Source organism: Pungitius pungitius, chromosome 20, assembly GCF_949316345.1.
Source record: "Pungitius pungitius chromosome 20, fPunPun2.1, whole genome shotgun sequence".
Lineage (NCBI taxonomy): Eukaryota > Metazoa > Chordata > Actinopteri > Perciformes > Gasterosteidae > Pungitius > Pungitius pungitius.
In genome coordinates, this window is record NC_084919.1 from 3623562 (window position 1) to 3638050 (window position 14489).

Here is a 14489-nt window from a genome sequence, read left to right on the forward strand (position 1 = left end):
ACCTGACACCATTTCAGACGACTCGAGTCGAATCGCACACATTAAACAAACAAAAAAACAATACAACAAGCGTTCCGGGTAAAGCCCACCGTTCACCCGCGGGTGACAAATGCTGTGTCTATATGAACCTTGTGTCTGCTCTTCTTTTGTCTTTGGTTACCAAGGGAGTTGTTTTGGATTAAACTATGTCTTATTTCTCTCTCTCTCTCTCTCTGAGGTGATGGGTGTGGGGGATATTAAGGGCTTACTGTAGCATCTCTAAGTTCCTTGGGATATGGCGGGATATGGGCTGACGTGCGGCTTTGCGTTCAATGTGTTATTTACAAAAGTGATTGTACCGTTTTGTAATGTTGTGTAGGAAAAAGTGTCATGTATGCATATTTTCAATAAAGCATTCAGGGTTTTGAAAAATGAAAACGCCGAGTTTGACGATAAAGCGGGCAAAGGCCCCAAGAGACAAATGAAAACCATCTTCCCTTTAACACAGGAATCTTCAATGCAATTACATATGATTAAAGCAATTGCACAATAAAGACATTATGTTGAGTAAGTCTTATTTTCAACAAAGTGTGAGAATATCTTTTAGACACAAAATGTTCAATATAAAAAATAATGAAGTAAATAATCCTGTGACGATACCGAACAAATATAACAAAATCATGGAATTTGGAAAAATTCCAATGCTTTTTTTTAACATGCTTTTGCAGGCAGGTGGCTCTTCCCTTTCTGTCTTGACTGATATTGGCTTTGTGGTGTAAAGTGGTTTGAAATAAAAGTGTGATTGGGTAAAATGTAGTTTGAACTTGAAGAACAAAAGTCCTGGATGGAATAGAAAATGACCCACAGTCATTATCATCTGTCATTGTGATACAATAAATAATATTTGTTTTTAATGTACAGGATTATTCCACAATAGATGTATTTAACATGTTTTGTGTACATCCATATAATGCGTTATTTATTAAATATTGACCACTTTACTGACACATTTTTGCCACCTGGTGGTCAATTTGTGAAGCAACAACAACATAAAAAATTAAGCCTACTTTAAGTTAAATATAAGAATCATATAGTGGGAAGGATTCAAAAAGGTCATCGATCCAGCAATAAGACAATTTGAACTAAATAATCGGATAAAGGGATGAAGGGATTAAGGCTTGGTCAGCCTTTAAGATCTACACCTCATTAAGATTAAACTTTGAAAGCAAAGGGCTGGATTATTGTCAATACTTTTAACTCACCATAGGTCCTCTGCATAGGTACAATCAGAAATATTACGCAAAGGAAATGCTCTGGTACAAATAAAAGGCGGTTTTTCAGAGTGACTATTTTCAGACACTGTATCTTATATTATTGTATTCTAGTGACATATATATCACGTTAATGCTGCAGCAGGTAAAGGTGAGGCCAATTTTAGTTGGGAATTGTTTTAAGATTCCCTTTGTTGCTATTTTGTATCTGAATTTAATTGAGTGCAACGCACAACAAGAGTAAAGTGTCAGCCAATGGAAGTACTCTTTAAAAAAAATATATGTACAGTATTTGATTAAATTGATTTAGTTGTTCTCCAGAGCTGCAAATCTATGAAGCCAAATCCAGGTCAAAAGTTTTGTTCATTCGACAAAAAAAAACGTGAACCTGAAAGTTTAAGTTTTGTTGTTGAACATTGAAAAATAAGTGGAAGAAAAATGTTCTGTGGATAATTCCATCTAAGTGGAGCGAAAAGGGGGCCGAGTCTAAACTGACGTCACTCTGGCCCGCCCACTCCCCTCTCTCTCTCTCTCTCTCTCTTTCTCAACCGCTCCGCTTTACCGTCCAGTCAAGTGTCTCGAAGCCGCCAAACAGAGCCTCGTCGCGGGGTCCAACTGTCCGTCAACCGAACACCCGACGGCAGTCATGGCGGCGCCGTTAGCCCACTTCGACGAGGACTGGCAGGATTTTAACGAGTTCCAGCCGTCCGCGGAGTCGGACGACCGGCTGAACTCGAATGCCGGGGAGCCGTCGTCGGGCCTCGACGATTTCTCCGACCTGGACAACAGTTTCTCGGGGGAGATCTGCAGCTTCAAGTCGATGGAGGACCTCGTCCAGGACTTCGACGAAAAGCTGACAGTGTGTTTCCGAAACTACAACACCGCGACGGAAAACATCGCGCCCGTTAAACCCATCACGGAGGAAGACTACCTGAAAGACGACCAGTGAGTGCGAATTTTGTGGCAGTTTTATCAACGCCAACTTTACATATTTTAGCTAATGTTCGCTAGCCTCTCTCGGCTAAGCTTAACGTTACGCTGCTAGCTTAGCCGCAATCAGTGTTGTCCAAAGTTAGCAAACCGGTGCTTGTTTGCCAAAAGAAAACACACAATCTGTCTCGTCACAACGGGGTTTGTACCCGTTTTTTTCATCGCCAGCTTAACTTAACGTTACACACTTGAATGTGTGTTGTTTTTATTTAGACATGGAGAAGTAAAAAAAACGTTATAGTCTCACAAATATTAAATAAAAACGATTAGCCAGCATATTTGGATGATTTGATCATTGACGAACGAAGAGAGTATGTTGCCTCTGTGTGTTCCTCTTTCTGTGTGTGTGTGTGTCCTGCCACGTTACCACTACTCGATGTCATGACATATTGTTTGATGTTCAGCTATCAAGCCACTGATCCATAACGTGTTTACAAGCCCCGCTGTTCCTCCTCCCTAAGACAAGGTTGCACTTTCACTATCTAAATCCTCGCCGCCGTAACAGCCTTCCCAGTGGCAACGCGATCACGTGACACCGCGCGCTCTTACTCCCCAGCAGTCGGTCGCGCCGATCCCACTCAAAACACGGACGTCACTGGGACTCCATGAGCTGCGTGGGCTGCTTTAATCACCCTCCTCCTGCCTTCTGCTGCACATTGCAACACGGTCAGGCCGTCACGTCTAAATCACGCAGTGCGTGATCAAGCATCCCCCACCTCCGCCGCCAAAACGGGAAGTCGGTCGTGGGGATGTGGGTTCAAATGCGTTGCTTTTGTTTTCAATGTTGTGCCTCACCGAACTCCGGTTCGAATGGTGAGTTTGGCAGTTCGTCGCCTAAGATCCAGAGCCTTGATTGCATTCCCATAACGACATTAACTGGGATTTAAAAGTTCTGCGTTCATGACGACTCAATAATGGCACAAACTGACCAAAATGTCACGCGGTGGTCAACAAAATCGAATCGTTAAGTGCTGTGCCACATAAACTTTATTCAAGATCAGCTACAGAGCAGCAACTTCTAGTCGTTAGGTCGAGTTGATGAATCTGTCATCTACGTGTCTGTAGATAAAAGAGGGAGCGCAATGATTGGACAGCAGCTCGTAGGAGCCCAAAGAGCGGTGCCAAACTCGGTGAAGCTCTTTTCTGGGTGGCTGCTCTTTAGCGGGACGTGCCCAGGCGCTTAACAAGTTCTCCTGGGGAAGGCCGGAGCTCAGACGGACAGCGGGGGGTGACGAGGAGGGCCGGGGTCCGGGGTTTTGGGAGCGAGGACGGAGAATTCCAATTGGGTCTGTGTTGAAGCAAAGCCGTGCACGTGGATTCATTATTTACAAGATAAACCACATCAATGCAATCATTTTAAAGGAAATGATAGGAGTAAAAAAAAAAAAAGAATGCCCCATTAAATTTGGACTGCCCTTGTTGTTTTTATGTAAATGCTCCCAGTGGAACTGCAGCTAATCGTGCGTTCAGTCATGCAGGCACGTGTCCGACACCGTGTCACTGCTGGAGGCACAGAAACTATATTTCCTGCCAGCCTTTGCCCTATTTAGAACAACCCTTCACACCACCCACCCCGTCTCTTCGCTGTGCATGAGCACTTCGGGGCGAAAGATGCATGTTATGTAAATATGTGTTTGTTTGTGCGAGCGAGCGAGGGAGGGGGGGGGGCCCTGACGACGCAGAGCCTCTCTGACACATGGGTTCACAGCATCCGTCCTCTCTCTGCTCGCCGCAGTCCGGGCCAGGAGGAACAGCACAGGGACCCCAATGTGTACTTGATACGTTCTGCACAGATTATTATTATTATTATTATTTTAAACATGCACAATGCTTCAGTAAAAAAAAAATCTCCAAATGTGGCACGCTGGAAGGGTGTTTTTTATTTAGGACAATTGCAACAATCTTTTATTCTTGTAAAATACTATTCATGATGTTTTACATCATTTATTTGTTTGACAGCGAACATTCAAGGCGCCCGTTGGCGTGACGACGACGACCCGGTTTCTAACTCGCCTGAAATTATCCGTAGACTCTTTTTTTTTTAACCGCTCTACTATCTTCTAGATACACATTTGGGGAAAATACATAGCGATTAATTAGGGAGTTGTTTCATTCGTCTGTGGTCTCGAGGGGGGGGGGGGGGGGGGGGGCGGAGTAATGCTGAGTCAGGGCAAAAAGAGAAGGAAGCAGCGTCCGTCTTTATCTGCTGTGTGTTGTAACCGTGCGGCTTTCCTCCAGGGTGTGGAACGCTCTGACCGACAACTACGGCAACGTGATGGCCGTGGACTGGAAGACGTCGCACACTCGCTCCCTGCACCTGCCCACCCTCAACATCTCCGAGCACGAGGTACAGCCGAAGGCCCCGCTTCTGCCCCCCCCCCCCCCGGCCCCTAAGTGTAACACGCTCAATGCACAGGCCACCTTTTACATAACGGAGCACTGCCGTTGATACCTTGCAGAAGACAAGACGCAAGTGTAAGCAGGAGTTGCTTAACCCCCCCCTGTTTGTTCTCTCATCCAAGTTTTTTTTATCTCCTCTGGTCCCTCCTTCTCAAATCTCCCCCCCCCCCCCCCCCCCCCTCCTTCCCAGAAGACTAATAACCAGTCCCTGGATCTGTCCGACGACGAGGAGCTCAGGGAGCAGATGGATATGCACTCCATCATCGTCTCCTGCATCAGCGACGAGCCGCTCTTCACAGCCGATCAGGTGACCTGTCCAACGTGCACAGAGGCAAAGAAAGGTTGGCCAAGCCAAAGACAACCCTTAACGAGCATCCCGGGGGGGCCTCGCGCTGAGGCCCAGTCCTCCCAAGTAGCCTCTTTTTAATAATGTGTTTTTAGCAGGTCATGATGCTCGGAGCACATTCAGCTCTTTTATTTTTGCCTCACACACACACTTTCATAACGCTGTCAACAAAGGACAAACCAAGTTAAGTAACTAGGGGCACAATAGCTCTTGTTTGGAAAGATCTCAGTGTATCACATAACCCCCGCCCCGACTTAATGGAGTCCCCAGCACCTTCAGCTTCAGCCGTAAAATGACAAACCTCCTCCCTCCTGCACACACAACACCCACATGAGGTACTGTCACATAATCACATAAACGTAAAAAAAAACAAAAAACATTTGTGTTTGTCAAGGTGATCGAGGAGATCGAGGAGATGATGCAGGAGTCTCCGGACCCGGAGGACGACGAGAGCCCCTCCCATTCCGACCTGTCGATGCTGTCTCAGGACCTCAAGCGCTCGGGCTCCAACACCAGCTACGAGGACCGTGAGTGCCATCGCGCACAAACGTTTTTCAAGAAGAGAATAACGCTTTTATCAGTCTTTGTGTGCGCCCCCCCCCCCCCCTCTTGTCCCCTTTCTTTTCACACTTTACCGCCATTTGACAGTTATCTTAATCTCTCAATGATGTGCAATGGGTCGCACTAACGTTCTTACGTAATGTGTTACAAAGCCAAACCGACAGCAATTACGTCTTTTGTTACATAATCAACGGCATCTATTTGGCTTTTTTTTTTTTTTTTTTGCGCCCACTTGGCCTCAGGTCTGTAGCTTTCGCTTCTGATGTATCTGTGTATCTTAAGAAGAAGACGTCGTGTGGTTAACATGTCGGAACAAGCGTTACTACTATATTCACAACTGAGATGGATACACACGTAACACCCTTCCACCTTTTTTGATGTTTGCCTTTCACGCCGTAGATGAACACGTGTCTCTCCTCAGGGCTGCGTCAGCTGTCCCTGTCTGAGCTGACGGAGACGTTGGACGGAGTGGAGGCGGCCATTGGCCGCTACAGCGAAGAGCTGATCCAGGCCCTGGCGCTGCGGGATGAGCTGGACTACGAGAAGGAGGTGCTTTTCATTTCTTTTAGCGTTTTCCGTGTTGCCACGGCGACGGCCGAGAAGCACATTGCCCGTCGGACACTTCCAAGAGGAACGTCGGGTTGTAAAGAGGCTTTTAAATGGTAGATCTGTAGAAGACATCTGTAGTCTGACGGCTCTTTAAAATACGATTCGCTTGAACGTCGTAGATGTCACCGTGTATTTTTGGCTGCGGCTGAAAATAGAATTCTTTTGCAGCCTCGAAATAAGGAAGAACTTCAAAAGTAAGAGTCAGTTTGATGCTAAAAAAAACAACGATTTTGTCAACAACAAAAAAAACCAGGTGAAGAACAGCTTCATCTCGCTGCTGATCGACGTGCAGAACCGCCAGAAGGAGCACTGCGAGCTGCTGCGCAAGAAGAAGAAGATCCGAAGCACGACCAGCACCAGGCCCAACGGCCAGAGGGCAGCCAGCACGCACGTCCCGGGCACGGTGAGTCACGGGGACGCGGGGTCACACTAACCATCCGTTCCTCCCAGCGCAGGCCCATATGCATGAGGCGCGACGCGTGAGAGCTGCTTCGCTCTCTAAAAATAGAAACCTCTTCACTCCTCTTCTTCTTTCCTCCCTTTCCTCTTGCTCCTTGTAGCTCCTCACTCTGGAGGGACTCTCCAATGTCATTCAAAATGGCCTCCGTCAAACTTTTGGCCACACAGGAGGGGACAAACAGGTGCCCCTGTTCTTTCTTTCCACTCGCATGTTATTTTATTGCAGATATTGTTTTTCCTTTTTCCATTTGTTTGTATTTTCCTCTTTTTTTTTTTTTTACTACTGGCATGTTTCCTTCTCCACAGCTGCTGCTGGCTTTTGGTGTCAAACGTTCTATCATTTCCTCCTTCTGTTTTCTCTTTTGTATAATTTATGTTCTTTTACCTTTCAGTTGGTTTAACTCATTTATTTTACCACTTTATATTTCGTGGCTTTATTTGTTTTCCCATATTTTTGTACCTTTTTGTTTCAAGCCGAGAGGACTGTTGCGTAATAATCACTTTATCGCCCTAGGAATATTTGTCTCACTTTATAGACAGACTTTTACTGCGAGTGACCCTTTGCTAAGCCTTGCTAAGCTGCCTCTCCCTCAAGCTGTCCGTGCAAGCAGGAAGTCCACACTGTCACCGATGCAGTCCCTTTTTGAAATTAGTGTAAAAAATCAAAAAGGTCAACGATATGCATTCATAGGGTCAAACAAAGGGTTTGAAAGATAGAGGCTACTGCTTAAAATCACCATGGCGATCGGGACAAAGGACAATAATATTAACTAACAAACCTTTTTTTTGCCCCCTTCAGTACCTTGCGAGTTAATGAGATGCTAAAGCTTACTGCTAATATCACAGGGATTGTAACGTTTTAGAAAGAAACCGCTCTGGTGACATCTTTTATTATTACACACCATGTGACTGCACGAGAGTCTGGCTGTGGGTCCCTCGGCGCTACGCTGTGATTGGCCAGTCTGCGCTTCGAGGGGCGGGACTTAGCGAAGGGTCAAACGTCCACTTGCATTTGTAACAGGATTATGGCCTGGTGTCTTACGCCATCTTCTTTTTTCAGTACCTGACCACAGTAATCCCCTACGAGAAGAAAACGGGCTACCCGGCAGTAGAAGACCTCCAGATCCTCACAAAGAGTGAGTGGTTTCGACACCTTCCAAAAACAACACACACACACACACACACAAGCTTTACATATATGCGCTTACTCTCTCCCCGCTAGTCCTGCACGCCATGAGGGATGACAGCGAGAAGGTACCTGCGCTGCTCACAGACTACATTCTCAAAGGTAAAACACAATCACCCGTCACCTTTAACTGCCCCCCCCCCGTTGGTCTGCTAGCAGCGAGCCCAGGTGATGCTGCCCCGTTTCCACTCCACCCGGCAGTCAGACGCCATCTCCCCCTTTTGTTGCTTGAAATAGGAAGCGTAAAACTGGAAGGGGAGGAGAGGGGGGGGGGCGATGGTCGTTCTTGCCGCTGTTGACCTTTGTGCCGTCCTTGTCTTCTGTCTGTGCTGCGTTGTCCTCTGGGTAGCTCTGGTATGAGAGCGGTGGACGCTGAGGTTTGTGAGGCCCTGACACCGATTCTTCACCTTCACCCTTCTCTTCAGAGCCCCACCACCACCCCCCCCCCCCAAAAAAAAAAACCGCTCCTCCTTTGGCTCTTTCTCAGTGCGTCTTGGTGGTTTCTTCAACTTCCCTCACTCGCCCCTTTGCTGTAGTTCCCATCATGCCCCTGACACACACGAACACGCTCATGCCACCCCCCCCCCCCCCCCCCCCCCTAGCCTCAGTGGTCATCGGGCAGCGGCATTGACCAGAGGCCGCCGTCTTCTTGTCTCCGCAGTGCTCTGTCCGACGTAAAGCCGCAGGCGAGCCTCCCGTTGGACCATCAGAGGAGGGATCCGGTAGAAGGGGAGGGACCCAGTTAACGGGTTCACCCCCCCCCCCCCCCCCTTCCTCCCCGTTTTTTTCCTCATAAACTTTCTTACCTTGTGGCATTTTTTTATTCATTTATTTTTTTACTCTGCCACTGTTTGTTTTTTCCTGAGATCTTAACTTTAGATTTAACTCCTCTGGTCTTCATACTTGTTTTTAGTGCCCGACTGCATGATGATTTGTGCATGGACGCCAGTGATCAGTGTCGATCGGGTTCATTTTAATTCCACCTGCTCCACCAGCAGCCTGATGCAAGGGAGAAGCCGCCCACCCTCCGTTTGGTGCATCTCACACGCATCAACGTCACTGTATTTCATGACCGAATCTGTGACTGAGGCCTCGAGCAGAAATCCTTTTTTTTAAATTGTTTTATTGCTCTTAACAGCATTTGCTGGTTGGTTACATACGCTGTCTCGGGGTTGATGAGATTGATATTTTTCAAATCCAATTTCTAAGGGGGCAAACGGTTTGCCCGTACGCTCCGTTTTTTGGCTGTAAGTTGAATGTTAAAATGAAATATTTTGTATACGAGAACAAATTGCACAGTTTTTTTTTGGAAACTTTTAACTTTTTAAAAGCAGGACAAGAAAAGTAAAAATGACTTAAGAAGGAAATCGCTGGATGAACTTATAGTTGAAGCCTATTTTTGGAGAAAGAATTGTTTATCGGTGAGATTAGGGACTCGCCTGTAGCCCCCCCCCCCCCCCCTTTTTGTGACCACATCGCGACACGATTGAACAAACGCTGCCCATTGACCTCTGAGCCACCTCATTGACCTCTGAGCCACCTCATCACCTCCCAGGAGTCTGAAAACGCCTCGTTAGACTCTTCTGCATCCGTAGAAAACGCATCCTTAGGAGAAATATATCGTTAAGATAATGTTCGGTCTGATAAATGTGTAGATAAGCTTCTGTTATAAGTTATGGGTTTTCTCTCTCTCTCTGTTAACCCTTTAACTGTTGTGGAGGTTTTTCGTGGTAGCACTTTAGCGGGCGTGTAGTGGTGGAAATCTGTAGTGGACGTCTCACTAGATCGCTGTTGGACGCGACGCCCTTCGTCCACCTGGTCCTCAGGAGCGTGAACAACCTTCAAAGGGGTTCCCCACTGATCTGACGCGTTAAGCCTTCGAGATCAAACCCCTTATCGCAGCAGCAGATGTTTCTAGAAAATAAACCGTAGCATCCGTTTGGAGGTCGAGTGGCGATCGATCGACGCGTTCGTGACGTCTGGCGGCAAAACTCGACGATTAATTGGGCGTCGATGTAGGATTCCATCTTTTTACTGGTTGGGGCCATGACGAAGGGGTCCGACTAAAGTTCACGGGTTCCACATGACTCCTTTTGTAAAAGGCCGAAGCGTGTAGTGCTATATTTAACTATTTATATGTATCCGTTGTTCCAACTGCTCTGCGAAACACTCACGAACCAGCGTTCATTTGTTTTTGTTTACAGACGTTAAATATCACACTAAAGGGACAAGTGCATGTCGGGGGAACAGAGTGCAGGAAACTCAAAAGCTCAAACTTAAACCGTTAAGAAGATATCGAAAAGTTGACGATGTCAAAAAGTTGAAGATCACATCTTGCTGTTGATGCAAATTTGATACAAAAGCTAAAAGTCTTTGTGGTTCACGTCTCAGGCGGGAAACCCCTCGTCTGCTCTCTAGTTCAGTGACATATCAGTGTAACTACGATTTAGAGATTTATATTTATATATAAATATATATATATATATATATATATATATATATATATATATATATATATATATATATATATATATAAATGTTCAACAAAGCAAGCGACAGAAAATAAGCTTGTAAATGCCTGGAAGTTTTGTACATTAAAACGACTCGTTATGTTTTTAATGAAATGCAATCCCCCCCAGTTGTGGTTTTTTTTTTTTTGTTTCTCTCATATGGTACTGCAGTAAATTAATTTATTATGTAAATGTTTTGTTGTTGTTTTTTAACCATATTATTGACTGTAATGGTACATGTGTTTTGAATGCCCACAATGCATTGCAACTCATTTCAAATAAATTCATATGTGAAGAATTCTGTGGATTTTTTTTTCTTCTTTCTGTGAGAGAAAATAGTGAAAGGTCATAATGTCTTTGTATTTTTATCCCATATTGTACCCACCAACTGTTCTTACTGATAGAGACATTTCTCCAGCAGCTTCATGTCCTTTATATACCACATACTGATATCAAAGCATAGCTACTAATGCTTTATCTTATCTCAGTTATTGTATATTTGTGCAAAAAGACGTTGCAAGTTCACAAAAGGTTTCCTGCTTTATCGACAAAAAATATCCAAATACAAGTCAACATGTAAATACGCCATCAAAAAAAAAAAAGTTAAATTACGCCTCTTTTAAAAGTGAATAAATCTGCCTTTCTTTGGTCTTAAACAAAAGCAGCTGCATATGTCAGTGCTGTAAAACAACCTCCTCCCAGTTGCCATAGTTACTCCAGAGTTGCGTTACTTTTATCGCTGCGAGCGAAGCCTGTCGGACACACGGCGTCACGGGGGGGTCAAGGGGTCGTCCTCGGGGGGTCACAGGTTGGTGTCGGTGAACATGGTGTGCTCCTTCCTCACCGTGCTGAAGCCCTTGACGGTGTCCACGAACTCCTCGTCGTCCATGAACTGAAAGGCGGGACGCGGCTGGTGAAACGAGGGCCCTGATCTCACACCCTTCCTGGATGTTATTTTTAATTTTTAATTTTTATTTATTTAAATGAACTGCTCCTCCTGAGCGAGGTCGCTGCTTCTCACTCACCATCCCGCTGTCGTGGCCCGAGATGTTGGGGTCCCACGCGTCCTCCTCTCCCGTGGCGGCCTTCCCGTCCATCACCTGGCTGACGCTGCGCCGCAGCGAGGCCACGCTGAGGATCTCCAGCTCACCTGTCACCTCGTCCGCCGCCTCGCACTTAGCGTCCAGCACTTCCTGCGGGGGGGGGATTTAATCCATGAACGTGAGACGCTGCATTGGTTTGTGTGTGTGTGTGTGAGTGTGTGTGTTTTTTTTGTTTTTACCTCCATCTTCATGGTGAAACCCTTCAGGGTTACACTGCTGGAGAAGCCGGTCGTGTCGGGCATCGTGTTGAACTGAAAAGGAGAGACTTATTGACACTTTGCAGGTCAGTGCCGTCTCACTGTTATTTTGTCTGTGACCCCCGGGGCGCGAATGACTATCGTTTAATTATTCAAATGTCTTTCTACCTTCAAAATACCCCAAAAACCTGGAGGGTTCCCTGTCATTTTCTTCTTCACTCTTATTTCTACTGCAGATCAAAAAGAGCAGGATTTACACGTCAAACATGCCAATAAATATGAAGGAAAAGTCACTGAGGATGGCAACTGATATCTGGTTTAATACTAAATATCAACTTCATGGAGAGAAGGTGTCCTGGTCTACGCTGGTGTTCCAGGTGTCCTGCTGGTGGACGAGGCCTCCTCTTAAGGACGTGAAGAAGACCAAGGTTCCCCTCACCATGACCGAGTTGCTGGCTGGATACACGGCCATGGGGTTCCTCTTCTTCACGGGCAGAGCCACCAGCGGGGGTCTCTCTCTGGTGAAGGGGGGTCTGTTCAGGGCCTGTGGGGGGAAGGGGGAGGGGGAGGTAAGACAGGTCGTGGAGGTCGCCCCCCCCCCCTCTCTGTACGCGTGTGAGCGTCTCTCACCTTGTGCAGCGTGGCGCCCAACACGGCGGCGAGCAGCAGCAGGGCGACGGCCGCCATCAGCGCGATGAACCACAGCTCCCGGACCAGCGGCTGGTCTCCCTCACCTCCGTCCGCCCGCTCGCCGCCACCTGCTCCACCTCCTCCACCTCCTCCAGCTCCACCTCCTCCTGCGGGAGCACGGAGGCCCTGTGAATCTGGAGGGAAGGACGGCGCTCTCGACCTGAAGTGACCTCCTCGCAATCCACCAGTCGTTGTTGTTTATTAGAAACGGGTAGAAGCAACGTTGTAAACGTGTCCATCCTTCTATCATGTAACTAAATCCCCAACCGCATGAACCTCGCTTCTCTAAAAAGTGGCCAAAATAGATTCATTCCGACCTACGCATGGCTTTTTTTTTTTTAATAATTTGACGGGATCAGATCACAAGTCAACTCTGTGACGGGTGGAAAGACGAGATGAACCTGTAACCGGAGACCCACTTGTTCTGGTGGCCTCCAAAACCCCGGCACCACCCTCCTTAATCAGACACCCAGGGGTGCTCCATCCAACATGTCACCCGGGCCCTTAAAGCAGCACCACGCTGTGAAAATGAAGGTGGGGATTCTGCTGGGTTTCTCTCTCTCTCTCTCTCTTTCTCTCTCTCTCTCTCTCTCTTTCTCTCTCTCTCTCTCTCTCTCTCTCTCTAGAAAACACAGTAGGTTTACAAATTCCTGTCTTCAAACTGACAGCAAGGAAGATTTAAAAAAAAAGGAACCCGAGTCCGGACCCTGGACGGCGCGTCCTTCCAGAGACTCACCGGTGCCGGGGTCCGTGGTTGGGCCCGTGGGGGGGGCTGCCGGCGGCCCCCTCGCTGTGCGATCCATCGATCAGAAAGGCAGAAACCTGCCGGGTGTCCCCATCAATATTTCACGCCCGTGACGCTTTTACTCCCTCGGCAACACGAGGACGAGCCCCGAGACAAATGTCCCGTCTCCTGTCCTGTCCCCCCCCCCCCCCCCCCCCAGGTGGATGTTTCCCGAAGAGAGCACCGGGTGGAGACACAGTGTCTCGCTGCGTGTGGCTCTGTCTCCAAAACTCCCAGCAACCTTTGCTTCTTTTTTTTTTTTTTTTTTTTTGAAGCAGTGTCATGGTAACGGCCAGGTGTTGGGTTTCACTTTACCTGAAGAGGCCTCACATCCCCCGTCTGTCTGTACGTCCTTTCTGATGAGAACATACGGCCCGTGTGTCTTGTATTCTCTTGTATATGTATGATATATATATATATATGTATATATTTATTTATTTTTCTTATATATGGTCTGGTGTTCCTTACAGTAATGCTTGTTTCTCTCTAAATGATAATGCAGCCCTGCTAGTTTTTATGCGCTGTTTGACATTTTATTGCACTACACCAAGGAGTCTGAAGCCGTATGCAAAGGGCAAAAAGAGGAAACCTCTAATAGTACTGAGGTTAAACCCGTGATTAATGTATTTAACCTCGTGGAATTAGCTAGAGGTCACTTATGATAATTTACTTGAATGCTCAAATTCTGTCGATTTTGCAATAATCCTTTTAAATTCAAACTATTGTGTTTATTAAGACTAAAAATCTAAAAATTAACAGGTGAGATTTACCCTCTATCAGAAAAACTGTTGGTCACGAAACGATCATTCTCACCACATCGCTCAGGCCCGAGTGATGAGGTCATGGCGTCCCCCCCCCCCTCGCAGCGCGCTGTATGACCACATGGTGGCGCCGGGCAGCAGCAGCTGTGAGTCCAGCATGAAGAGGCAACAGCAGCAGCAGCAGCAGAGGAGAACCTCAGTGAGCAAGTGCAGCTGCCCCCTCTCACCCTCAGTCCCAGCTGTTACTGCAGTCCAAAGTGTTTCACTCCTCGCCTTTTTGTTCAGATGTTTGACCTCCACTCTGCACCAAGTCGTGGTTTAAGATGCAGAAGAAGTGGAAAACGCTGGAGCCTTTCAGCTGTTAAAACACATCTGGAAGGAATCTTAACCATCGGAATCCTGTAGGTTTGTAGAAGAACTGCAGGGTGAAGATACGAGATGACACATGACCTCTGATCCAGTGAAGAGGAGCAACAATGTCATCGCAGCAAAGTCCCCCCCAAAAACATTTGGAGTAAAGTTGTTCTTATTACTTTGGGATGGTCACATGTCTTTAAGCTGACTGACATTAATCATGAAATCTAAAACCATTGACTTTGGGCTCGGCTATTTCATTTTTTTTTTGTGGCTTTTTTATGACCAA

The 14489-nt window shown here is 46.7% G+C and overlaps 2 protein-coding genes across 5 annotated transcripts; one reads left to right on the forward strand and one right to left on the reverse strand.

Moving 5' to 3' along the window:
* Positions 1-1804: 1804 nt before the first annotated feature.
* On the forward strand, positions 1805-10609 carry fez2b (fasciculation and elongation protein zeta 2b). 4 transcript variants are annotated; one of them, XM_062559733.1, is made up of 10 exons: positions 1805-2195; positions 4479-4587; positions 4831-4947; positions 5381-5513; positions 5969-6096; positions 6410-6559; positions 6717-6797; positions 7676-7751; positions 7838-7903; positions 8715-10609. In XM_062559733.1, the coding sequence occupies exons 1-10, from the start codon at positions 1897-1899 to the stop codon at positions 8915-8917; spliced, it is 1362 nt and encodes a 453-aa protein (XP_062415717.1). In that variant the 5' UTR covers positions 1805-1896; the 3' UTR covers positions 8918-10609. The 4 variants fall into 4 exon arrangements, with proteins under 4 accessions (XP_062415717.1, XP_062415718.1, XP_037305604.2 ...); XM_062559734.1 differs by having other exon boundaries at positions 4834-4947; XM_037449707.2 differs by having other exon boundaries at positions 8463-8855.
* si:ch211-57i17.5 (usherin) lies at positions 10441-12373 on the reverse strand. Its single transcript, XM_037449710.2, has 5 exons — positions 12242-12373; positions 12051-12155; positions 11594-11665; positions 11337-11504; positions 10441-11203 (listed from the first exon to the last, which is right to left on the reverse strand). Exons 1-5 carry the CDS (start codon positions 12296-12298, stop codon positions 11114-11116), a joined length of 492 nt encoding a protein of 163 aa, XP_037305607.2. The 5' UTR covers positions 12299-12373; the 3' UTR covers positions 10441-11113.
* Positions 12374-14489: the final 2116 nt, after the last annotated feature.